Consider the following 12,646-nt stretch of genomic DNA (forward strand, 5'->3'; position numbering starts at 1 on the left):
CAGTTTGGCACAGTACAAGCTGTGTACTTAGACTGTAAATTCTTTGGGGGCAGGGATCATCTTTTTGTTGTGGTGTTTGTACAGATGTAGCACAATGGGATCCTGGTCCATAGCTGGGATTGTAGATGTTCCCACTATACAACCATCACCAACAACCACTTACCTGCCAAATATAAAGCTTTCACCTGAGAGGGCTGCAGTGCTTCATGGAAGATGATAACTGACCCAAGCTGGCCCTCCAGTGATGTTGGACATCCCCATTCACTGTCCTGGGTACCCGCAGAGATCAACTTGGTGATCAACTCTGATTTCCCAAGCAGTCCGCCCCAACTAGCTGGAGAGAGAATCCCACCTAGAGATGTTCGATGAGGCGTTATAGGAAAGGAGAAGGGTGGGTCCGGTATCTGAGATGGAGGAGGAGTGGTTGTCCTCTGACCAGCTGAACCAATGCAGCAAGAAGTAAAAGGCTGGACATGCCAGCGTAGGAAAAATAAAAATAAATAAAATAATGTTATAGCCAATTGTCAAACATCCTTGAGGCTTTCACAAAATTAAACATAAAAAATAAGTGAGTTGAAGTAAATCTAATGACCTTTCAGAGCAAATCTGCCTTGACTGAGGAAACAGGTGAAGAAAGACAGCAATACATTGTTGGTGTACATTATGCACAAAAAGCACTAGTAAGTGCATATTAATCCTTCTCCAAGCAGGAGTAATTTGTTCCCCTGGCCTCTGCTGGCAGCATCAAGGCTTCTGTCCCAGCAGACCATTCCCCTTGGATCATACTTTAGCAAGATGTATCTCCTACAATAATCTTGTCATATGAAGTATTCTGCTTGATTGCTTGCACTAATAAAAAGCTTCAATGCCATCTTCCCATGCCATATTGTGCAGCAAGAGGTGTCCCCCACCTCAAACTTTAGAACAGGAGCTGAATGAATGTTTCAAAGTTTCTAAACTGTCACAGATGCATCAAAAAAAATCAATAGTTTTGTCTTACAATCAGCATTTATGTTTGCTTTTAATAACTAAGTACTTGATTCTTCAACCTTTACAGGAAGCACGTAAGTCATGCAAATAGTCATAATGAAGTCAATGGAACTACTCATATGAATATATGCCCCAAACCAAGGAGGATTGCAGAACTGGGGCCTATAAAAATAAAAACAATGGCTCAGTATCATAATATTAAACCCAGGTTTAAAATTTACTTGTTCCAAAAAAAGGAGCAACCGTTTACAACAGCATCCACATATTACATATAATCATTTTGACATTCTACTGGCTTGTGCTTATTAAGGTTAGTTTAGTATTTAGCATGTAGAAATGATCAGCTGTTAGCACTAAAAAGAAATGTCTCTATTAATGTATCCCCTAACCAAATACAGCACAGACAGGTCACATGCAAGATCACTCAAACTTCCTGTGTGCTCTCAAATGTACTGAGAACCACCTCTTAGTGAGACACGGTCATTTTCCGCTGTGCGTTAACCTACCATCTTCTCTGGAAAGACTGAACACATGGGAGGCGGTTAGTGCTAATTGTGACAGTAGTTTTAAAAAAAAGAAACACCTCACATAAAAGGAGCTAACACAAGGTTACACAGGCCACTGAACCACCATCAAAAGATAATTCTTGTTCAAAATCTTGTCCTCTTCTATTCTGCTGTATTTGAGATGGACCAAAGAGACATGCTGGGGATGAGCTTAACTATCCTCAACACTTGAAAAATGAAAATTGCTAATCAGTTTCTGTCATGTTTTTAATCACAGACGACCCATTTTCCCTTTTTATTTCTTAGTTTTATCTGACCATTTATTTAACAAACCTTTGTTCTGTAAGAAATCCCTAGGATAGTGGTGTGATGAGAAGAACAAACTTACTTCATTCATGGCAGGAAATTTAAGTGGGGCAGAGATCTTCTGTTGTCCATTGACGTAGATGTAGACAAAGCTTTGACCAAAGGGCCTCTTTCCAGGCATATGAACAATAGTTATGTTGTGCTGGACAGGCAATATAACAGTACAATTTGATTAGGTTCTTATTAAAATGCAACAAAACAATTCTGCATGTCTGCTCAACACTGCAACCGTTAAATGGGTGAAGAAATTATAGCAGGCAACAAACTTTCATAGCATCACTGAAAGATTAGATCAAGTATCAATCAATGCCTTCCTTTTTTAAAAAAAAGTGTACATTACAAAAAGATTTTTGGGGAAAAAAAAGATATGTGACGCCCTTCATAATAATGCAATGCAGTCCCTAAGTATGACCTTAGGAATGGGATGGGGCAACAGAGTAACTTATTCACATTTTCTAAGCCTTAGACTTTGAACTAAATTATAGTTTATAAACTTTAGAAGTTCCCGTAACACATCCCACCACTCAGGAGCCATCTAACTGATCCAGATCCATTTATGTTTCTTCTTCTTAAAAAACATCAGAGGAATAGAGAACTACCATAACACTGACATGGCCCCTTTACAGAAATTGCAGAGACAGTAGCCATTAGTATGCTTATAAAATTTGTGGATGACACCAATACGGGAGGGATTGCAAGCACTTTGGAGGACATAATTAGAATTCCAAAAGACCTTGACAAACTGGAGAATCAGTCTGAATTCAACGTGATGAAATTCAATAAAAACAAGAGCTAAGTATTACACTTAAGAAGGAAAGATCAAATGTACAACTACAAAATGGGAATAACTGGCTAGATGGTAGTACTGCTGAAAAGGATCTGGGGGGGTTATAGTGGATCACAAATTGAATGTGAGTCAAAAATGTGATGCCATTGCAAAAATTAACAGAATTATTATATTTAAGACACAGGAAGCAATTATCCTGCTCTACCCAGCATTGGTGAGGCCGCAGCTGGAATACTGTGTCCAATTCTGGGCAGTTTAAGAAAGATATGAAGAAATTAGAGTCCAGAGAAGAGCAACAAAAGTGATAAAAGGTTTAGGAAACCTGATCAATAAGGAAAGGTTAAAGAAACCTGGCATGTTTAGCCTGACGAAATGAAGATTATGGGTGGATCTCTTAACAGTCTTAAAATATGTAAAGGGCTATTAAAGAGGACAGCAATCAATTGTTCTCCATGTTCACTGAAGGAAGGACAAGAAACAATGGGCTTAATTTGCAGCAAGAGAGATTTAAATTGGATTTTAAAAATAGCCATTTTTTCTAACTATAAGGATTTCTTACAGTTATCAAATAGCTTCAAAGGGAGGTTGTGGAATCTCCATCATTAGACGTTTTTAAAAACTGGTTGGACTAACACCTGGCAGGGGTGATCTAGGTTTACTTGGTCCTGTCTCAATGCAAGGGCCTGGAACTGACTTCTCAAGGTTCCTTCAAGCCTTACATTTCTATGATTCTGTGATTACAGATCCTGTCCTGTAATCATTACTTGCCTAAGTAGCCACATTGACATTTATTTAGATTTACCATTAAAAAACATATACAAAACTTCTAAGCCCCCGACAATAATTAGACTTACAATAACCATCCAATAGCATAAATATTAAGGAACAAATTAACTCCACAAGGCAGCAGCATTATTAAATGGAGACGACAATTTACCTCAGCCAGCTGATAAATAAAAACAGAAACTCCTAAAAGCCTCTCACTGTTAAATCACTCAGGAACATACCCTCGTCCTGCCCTCAAAACCCTATCAAACAAATAAGTCCACAATAAGATCTATTCACGTGTTTAAGGATTAGGCCTTATCTTTAGAAGTGGAACGTGTCTTTATTCAAGAGAAAAAAATCTTAACAAGTGAGTTAGTTATCAGTTGCTTCTCTTTAGCTAAGACTATTCTGTCCTAAACAAAGTACATTTAAGTAGCAAGTAGCAGATCTTACCCAGAGGGAATCACAAAAACAATGCTCTGGCAGCATCACTGTTGCATATTCTCTCTTCGTGCAAACTGCAACCACCAGCGTTCCAGAGTAGGTAATGAAGGCCTCGAAACCCATCCCACTTCCTGTAAAAAAGCTACAAATGAAAAATCCATGAGACAGTTTATCAGAACTGTTGAAAGGTATCTAGCAGTATGTGAAATCAGTACAAAACCTGTTTAAATTGTTCAGCATGGCTGAAAACATTCCATCGTCACTAGTCATATCTCATGAGTAAAAGGATCCTCAAAGTGACATTCTGGTTCATTTAATAAAAACAAACAACTACAAGTAAACGATAGGCACAAGGAAGCCTAAAACATGGTGTGCAGAACACAAGTGGTCCAGTGTTCTCAAAGAAATTTGTAGCCATCCTCACCTTTTACATGGAGATGCAAACTTTGGTTCCAGCATGTAACGTTTCAGTCTAAATCCACAGAGTTTATGCTGGTTTCAATATAAAGCACTGCATGTGGGGTACTGCAGTCTCTGCAAGCAACATCTCTATCATAAAGATGAATCTAGGCTTCAATCTGTGCCATTTTGTCAGGAGGGGTGAAGTAAAAGGCTGCCGTTAGGTTTGTGGTAATTTGCCAATACTATGTTTACATGGGACATTTTGGAGGCTCCTGTTAACAGGAATTAGGAAGTATTTTTCTGCAATCAAGTATTTTCCTAAATTTACATTATATACAAAAGTACCTATCCTGTTATATTGGTGCTTTTATTTCTAACATTTTTTGAGGAACCATTTTGACAGAAATTGCATGAGGTTTAAAATTGTTATAGGGAATTTTTTGGTCAGGTCTACACTTGAAATTTTTGCTGGTAGAGTAATGTCATGGGAGTGGGAGTGGGGTAATCTTTTGCAATATTTCTATACTGGCAGAAGCCCAAATGTAGATGCGGTTATACTGGCAGCAAAGTGCTTTTGCTGGTATAGCTTATTTTGGTCACCCAACTGGTATAAGATATATTGACAAAATCACTTCTTTGCCAGTAGAAGCTACGATAGGAAGGCTTGCCAGGTTTTCTAGTACAGACCTGGCTTTAGGCTCTTTTCATACCTTGAACACTTCATTATGAAAAATATGTGAAAAAATTATTGTCAAAGCCTGTTACATTCCCTCAAATGTGGTTATTATGAGAAGCATTTTCACTACAATTGTTATTAATCATGGCACTTACAGAATAAGCAGATGGTGCATCTAGATTAAGTGAAAGCTATATCAGTGTGCAGCAAGTCTCCAAAAAGATCCATAATTTGGGAGTTTAATGTACTCACCCTACACACATGCACATCACACATAATTTGAAAGCTTATTTTATGTATGTTTAGATGAGGTATAATGAGGAGCTCTCAAGTGGTGCTGTAAGCCTGTAGGTGAGGTAAATGAAAAAGCCTTTTTTTTGCACAATTTCAGAAACACTGTGAAATGACTATACTTACAATTTTTACTGTTTAAATTAATTTCAACTCCTTAATATGGTGCTTCTTGGTCAAAGCTACCAAACAACAATGCATTAAAAGACTTTGTATTGGTTTTGTATGGGCAAGTCCCTCCCTAGAGACGGTGAAGCTGTTTAACATGATAAATATGGCAAATATCAACATTTTGGAATCATAGGACTGGAAGGGACCTTGAGAGGTCATCTAGTCCAGTCCCCTGCACTCAGAACAGGACTAAGTATTATCTAGACCATCCCTGACAGGTGTTTGTCCAACCTGCTCTTAAAAGTCCCCAAAGATGGAGATTCCACAACCTCCCTAGGCAATTTCTTACAGTGCTTAACCACCCTGACAGGAAGTTTTTCCTAAAGTCGAGCCTAAACCACTCTTGCTGCAATTTAAGTCCATTGCTTCTTGTCCTATCCTCAGAGGTTAAGAAGAAAAATTTTTCTCCCTCCTCCTTGTAAACAACCTTTTACATATTTGAAAACTATTATCCTGTCCCCTCTTAGTCTTCTCTTCTTTGGACAAAACAAACCCATTTTTTTCAATCTTCCCTCCTGTTTTCTAGACCTTTAATCATTTTTGTTGCTCTTCGCTGGACTTTCTCCAATTTATCCACATCTTTCCTGAAATGTGGCACCCAGAACTGGACACCGTACTCCAGTTGAGGCCTAATCAGTGCGGAGTAGAGCAGATTACTTCTCATGTCTTCCTTACATTACTCCTGCTAATACATCCCAGAATGATGTTTGCTTTTTTTGCAACAGCAATGCACTGTTGACTCATATTTAGCTTGTGATCCACTATGGCCCCCAGATCCCTTTCTGCAGTACTCCTTCCTAGGCAGTCATTTCCCATTCGTATGCGTTCAACTGATTGTTTCTTCCTAAATGGAGTACTTTGTGTTTGTCCTTAATATACTACCATGAAATGTTTTGACATCACATATTCTTAATTGTCAAAGTATCTCAGAAGTGATAACAGTTATCTATAGTTTTCAGTTGAAATTTGCTAACTATATCAGTCCCACACTGAAGATTGTGTACCAGTAGCAGTACAATGCATGCCCACAGTTTGTATAGCATAGTGGGTAGATATACATGACCGTGAATTCTTAATATAATGCTTCTTCATTTGTAAGCTATTGCAGATAAAATGTAGCATCTAGTCTGCCTGCTAGAATGTTTTAATTTGTAATTGCCTATGTAGCATGTGCTAGCCTTTGAAATATTCTAGGAACTAGCTTTTTAATTCAGCGACACTTATGAAAAGGTCAGTGTTAGTGCTAAAGATGGGAATACACAGTTTCATATTATGAATATACAAAGGCTATGAGAGAAAGAAGTGGCCTAACAAGAAATAGTAAAGAAAAAGTCCACAAACTAGTCTTGCCTTCTCACTTAAAAGGGAAAAAGAGCATGTTACAGATCTTATTATATGACAATGTATCATATCCTGTGGCGCTTATGAACATATCTACTTGACTGCATGTAACATATGACGTACACAAGTCTCTACTGAAAACAGAAGATGTTGATGAAGAACAAATGGAGAAATCTGAGAGAGGTGCACTTGATTCTGATGGGACATACAGCCCAGTCAAGAAATCTGGCATCAAAACATTTACTGATATGGCCAAGATGACCAACTGTAAGAGGCAAGGGAAGAGAAATCACAGTAGCTGTCAGTTCAGAAGTTTTTTTCCTGCAGAGCCTTGTCCTTAGCAAGATGTAGCGGTGATGTTTTAAGGGGAACTGTTCTTAGTCATCCAATAGGGTCTGTGCCTATGTTCCAAGTTCAATTACGACATCAGCTGGAAGAGCTAAGCAGAAAGAATCCATGAGCTAAGAGCATACAACAAAGAAATGAAGATGACAGGACAGCACAGATCAGAGATGCCGGGGCTGTCATACAAATGATAGTTGGAGACAAATTTCCCACATTCAATGAACTGGCTGCTGAGTACTGAAGGAAGGTCCTAAAAGCAGTTGACAATGCTAATTCTGTAATCAAAGTCTGACAGATATGACAACAGTAACTCTGTGAAAACTGAAGGAAGACTGTGCTGGACATGATCTAAAGTTGGATGCAAGAAATACCAGGTGATTGGTGGATGCCCTCTGTGCCACCATGGAAAAGTTTCTAAACATGGCATCCAACAAGCAGTCACTTGTAAAATTCCGCTGTGAATCTAGGGTTCAAAAAGCACCTGAGACTGTAGGAACACACTCAACACAAACACTCCTTCTTGCTGGAGGCTTTTTGAGTGGTGAAGTAGCGAAGTCCATCACTAGTAGAGGCGGTGAAGAAGCCCAAGACTTGTATAGTACTCAAGAGGAAGCAGACACAAGGATGCTTCTCCATGCTGTATGTACCAATATGGCTTTTGGGTTTCTTGGTGTCAAAAGAACCATAGTAAGGAGGTCACCTGATACAGATGTTTTCATCATTGATGTTCACTACTTTCCAAAAATGAACACACAGATAACATGTGGATTGAAACAGGCACTATTTCTAGCACAACTGACAAGTGTCGCTTCATATCAGCGCATGCAATTTGTGATGCACTCACTCCTCACTTCTGTAACATACTTCCTGCTGCACATGCATTAATGGGATGTAATCCTGTATCATCCCTATTTGGTACTGGGAAAAAATTGTGTTTAATGTTGTGAAAACAAAGGGAGCTTACTGCTTCAGAGATCTTGCCAAACTGGGAGAAAATAAAGGACAAGTCAGAATTTCTGCAGCAAGGAAGTTGGCAGTAGTGCTGCATGACCAGAGTGAGAAAGAAAAGGAGACCCACAGAGACCTGAATTGCTTGTGCCTAAATCTAGCCATCGAAAAAGGAAAAGTCACTAGCCAAACTCCCACCATGTGAGGACAGTTTTGAAGAGCATTTCAAAAAAACATCTTGCCAAACAAAAATTTGGGTGTCTTCGCACACTGGTGAGCCGTATATTGGTTCACCATCACAACATGGATGGAAAAAAGTGTATGCTGAACTACTTCCTGTATTCTTCAAGGGCACAATGGCATCTGAGTTTCTGTAAGACCTTATTTGTGCCCCTACCAGTAGGTGTTGCTGCACAATCAACTGCCTCTTCAGTCAGAGCAAAATTCCCTGCACAGAACTTTGTATACACCAAGGCAATGAAAACTGGTAACCCATGCACTTTTGACAAATATCACAATGAGAAAGATGACAATAATGATGTTGACCAGAAATTCCACCAGTTCTATTACATTACAATGATACCTATACAAATTTGTTATTAGATTTTGATTTATCCTCTTGCAATTCTTGTTCCAGAGGGATTGCCGAGGACCGTCCGGCCCTCTGACTGCTAACTTATGCTAATCATTCATGTGAGCACTCATATACATATGAGGTAAGACCCTGAACAGATCAGAAGTGACTGCTGGGTTCTGGGAGTAAGGGTGAAGGAGTTGGGGGCACAGGTGGCACTCTCTTCAATCCTTCTGGTCAAGGGTAGGGGTTCAAACAGAGACCAAGGCATCCTGGAGGTGAATCCCTGGTGTCACCAGGAGAGCTTCAGCTTCCTTGACCACGGGATCCTGTTCCTGGAAGAAGGACTATTGAGCAGAGATGGGGTGTATTGAGGAAGGGGGAAAAGTATCTTTGGATACAGACTGGTTAACCTAGTGAGGTGGGCTTTAAACTAGGTTTGACGGGGGAGACAAAAGCCCACAGGTAAGTCAAAAACATGAAGACCCGGGTGAAGGGTCAGAATCTGGAGGGGGGGGGGGCATGGGCAATTACAGATATGACGAGGGATAGATAAGAGGAAACACAGGGGGAAAATCAAATCAGTATCTTAGATGTCTGTATACTAACGCAAGAAATATGGGGAATAAACAGGAAGAACTAGAAATACAGTGAATAATCACAACTATGACAAAGTGGGCATCACAGAGACTTGGTGAGATAACACACGACTGGAATATTGGTACAGAAGGGTACAGCTTGGTCAGGATGGATCAGCAGGGAAAAAAGGGAGGAGGTGTTGCCTCGTATGTCAAAGATGTATCTATTTTCACTGAGGTTGAGATGGAACTGTTGAAAGTCTCAAGGTAAGGATAAAAGGGGTAAAAGAATAAGGGTGATGTCATGGTAGAGGTATGCTATAGACCACCTAACCAGGAAGAAGAGGTGAATAAGGCTTTTCTTAAACAACTAACAAAGAGTACATCTACACTACCCACTGGATTGGCAGGTAGTGATCGATCTATCAGGGATCGATTTATCGTGTCTTTTATCATGTCTACACTATCGATCCTCGATTGCTCTGTTGTTGACTCTGGAACTCCACCGTGGTGAGAGGCAGAAGTGGAGTTGATGGGGGAGCAGCAGCAGTCGACTCGCCACCATCCTCACGGTCAGGTAAATTGACCTAAGATACATCGACTTTAGCTATGCTATTCACGTAGCTGAACTTGCATATCTTAGGTCAACCCCCTCCCCTAGTGTAGGCCTACCAAAATCATCCAACGCACAGGACTTGGTGGTAGCGGGGGACTTCAACTACTCAGACATCTATTGTGAAACTAATACAGCAGGGCACAGATTATCCAACAAGTTTTTGGAATGCACAGGAGACAATTTTTTTGTTTCAGAAGGTGGAGAAAGCAGCTAGGAGAGAGGCTGTTCTAGATTTGATTTGACAAATAGGGAGGAACTGACTGAGAATTTGGAAGGCAGACTGGGTGAAAGTGATCATGAAATGATAAATGATTTTATGGAATGGTAGGAGGAAAAACAGCAGAATAAAAAGACCATGGATTTCAAGAAGACAGACTTTAGCAAACTCAGCAAGTTGGTAGATAAGGTCCCAGGGAAAGCAAGTCGAAGGGAAAAACAGCTCAAAAGAACTGGTAGTTTTTCAAAGAGACATTATTAAGGGCACAGGAACAAATTATCCCACTGCGTAGGAAAGACAGGAAGTATGGCCAGAGACCACCCTGGCTTAACCAGGAGATCTTCAGTGATGTGAAACTCAAAAAAGAGTCCTATAAAAAGTGGAAACTAAGTCAAATTATGAAGGATTAATACAAAAAAAAAAAAAAAAACTCAAGACTATAGGGACAAAATTAGAAAGGCCAAGCCACAAAATGAGATTAAACTAGCTAGAGACATAAAGGGTAACAAGAAAACATTCTACAAATACATTAGAAGCAAGAGGAAACCAAGGACTAGGCTGGCCCATTACTCAATGAGAGGGGAAAGACAATAATAAAATATGTGGAAGTCACGCAAGTGCTAAATGCCTTTTTTCTTTCTTTTTTCACCAAAAAGGTTAGTAGTGATCAATGGTCTACCATAGTGAATGTCACTGAAAATGAGGTAGAATTTGAGGCTAAAATAGGGAAAGAACAAGTTAAAAATTTTGTAGATAAGTTAAATGTCTTCAAGTCACCAGGGCCTGATGAAATGTATCCTAGAATACTCAAGGAGCTGACTGAGGAGGTATCTGAACCATTAGTGGTTATCTTCAAAAACTCATGGAAGATGGGAGAGATTCCAGAGGACTGGGTAGAGAGTAAATACAGTGCCAATCTATATAAAGGGGAATAAGGATAACCTGTAGCATTACAGACCAGTCAGCTTAACTTCAGTACCCGGAAAGATAATCAAGCAAATAAGCAAGCAAGCAATCTGTAAACACCTAGAAGATAATAAGTGGATAACAGTCAACATGGATATGTCAAGAACAAATCACATCAAACTAACCTAATAGCTTTCTTTGACAGGGTAACAAACTAGATGGACCTACTATAAGGTGGGTGTATAACCGATGGGAAAACCATTCCCAGAGAGTAGTTATCAGTGGTTCACAGTCAAGCTCGAAGGACATATCCAGTGGGGTATTACTCCTGGGGGAATTCTGCGCCAATGCAGAGGCCCAGAATTCATATAGCCGACATTCTTCTGTGCCCCCTGCAAAAAAAATCTTCCAGGGGACATGCATCTCTTCCCTGACAGCCCACGCAGTGCGTCTGTTCCAGTGTACCTGGAGCAGCCACAGAGATGCCTGTGTGATCACCGTTGTGGAGAAGTTGGGCTAAGTATACATGTGTGTCAGTGACTGTACTCCTGGGGAGATGCTGCGGGACTGCGTGCCCGCAGCAGAAAACATACGTTCCCCCAGACACACACATTTCCTGCTTTTCCCTGCCGAAAACGGCAGGGAAGCCTTGCGGGGGCAAGGAGATGCAACCATGTGTGCAGGTTGGGGGCGGGGACAGAGGTGAGGCATGGGGAGGCGCATGGGGTTACATGCCAATGCTCCCTGTCCCTCCTCATTTCTGCAAACGCAGAGCTGCCCAGCTCGGAGGCTTGTCGGGTTCTGCTGACTCCGCAGCTGAACGCAACCTCCTGGGTTCCAGTGCCAGTTGTGTTCCCTTTCTGTGTTCTGGGAGCCTTCCTATTTTCTATGGAAGAGTGAGTTCCCGCGATGGGGCTGGGCAAGCAGGGGTGGGGATAACGAGGGAAGGCAGCTGAGAGGGTGGAGAAGGAAGGGCAGTGGAATAGGGCAAGGGGAGGGGTATGTGGGCACAAGGAGAGGGAGATGGAGAAGAAAAGGATATAGGGGAATCATGGGGGAAGTGGGATCCTGGCATGCGGCATCCCCTCGGCAGCAGCTCGGGCTCCCCCATTAAGCAGGCCCATCGAACCCTGACCCTGATAAGCCCTGCCCCCTATACCTGAACCCCTCTGACAGGCCCCCCCTAGACCCAGATCCCCACCCCACTGAGCTCCAACCAGCTACACTTGGACCCCCGCTCCCTCAAGCCCCACTCCCCCTGCACCTGGACCCCCCACTGAATTCCCACACCCAGACCCCACTGCCAAATCTCATCTCCCACACACCCAGACCCCACCGCTGAGCCCAACCACCATCACCAGGATCCCCTGCAGAGTCCCATTGCCCCTGCACCCAGAATCCTCCGAGCCCCTTTGCATCCAGCTCTCCCATTGAGCTGTCTACACTCATGTAGTCCCACACAGAAACCTCTCACCCCACACAGGATCCCTCCACACTAAGCCCCTCCACACTTGGATCCTGCTGGGCTCAGCCTGCTGACCCACATTTGGTGCACCTGGCACAGAGGGTCAGGGCCCCAGGGTGTTTCTGGGACAGACCCAGCCCTTGCACTGTGTCAGGGTTAGGTGCATCCTCACTGCTGAGTCCCTATATTGCAGAATTTTAAAATATTGTGTCCGTAATTTTTAATTTTTTTGGCGCATAATTCCTTCAGGAGTAT

The 12,646-nt window shown here is 41.6% G+C and overlaps 1 protein-coding gene across 4 annotated transcripts in view; it reads right to left on the reverse strand.

The window, feature by feature from the left end:
• Nucleotides 1–12,646, reverse strand: part of NBEAL1 (neurobeachin like 1) — a 141,334-nt gene that overhangs the window by 73,047 nt on the left and 55,641 nt on the right. For all 4 annotated transcript variants that reach the window (XM_032775343.2, XM_032775342.2, XM_075069994.1 and 1 more), the window contains 3 exons: nucleotides 3,871–4,003; nucleotides 1,885–2,004; nucleotides 164–467 (listed from right to left, as the gene is read on the reverse strand). In XM_032775343.2, the coding sequence (XP_032631234.1) occupies nucleotides 164–467; nucleotides 1,885–2,004; nucleotides 3,871–4,003 (557 nt within the window). The remainder of the gene's footprint in view (nucleotides 1–163; nucleotides 468–1,884; nucleotides 2,005–3,870; nucleotides 4,004–12,646) is intronic.

The sequence above is a fragment of the Chelonoidis abingdonii genome, chromosome 10, assembly GCF_003597395.2.
Source record: "Chelonoidis abingdonii isolate Lonesome George chromosome 10, CheloAbing_2.0, whole genome shotgun sequence".
NCBI classification, from domain to species: domain Eukaryota; kingdom Metazoa; phylum Chordata; order Testudines; family Testudinidae; genus Chelonoidis; species Chelonoidis abingdonii.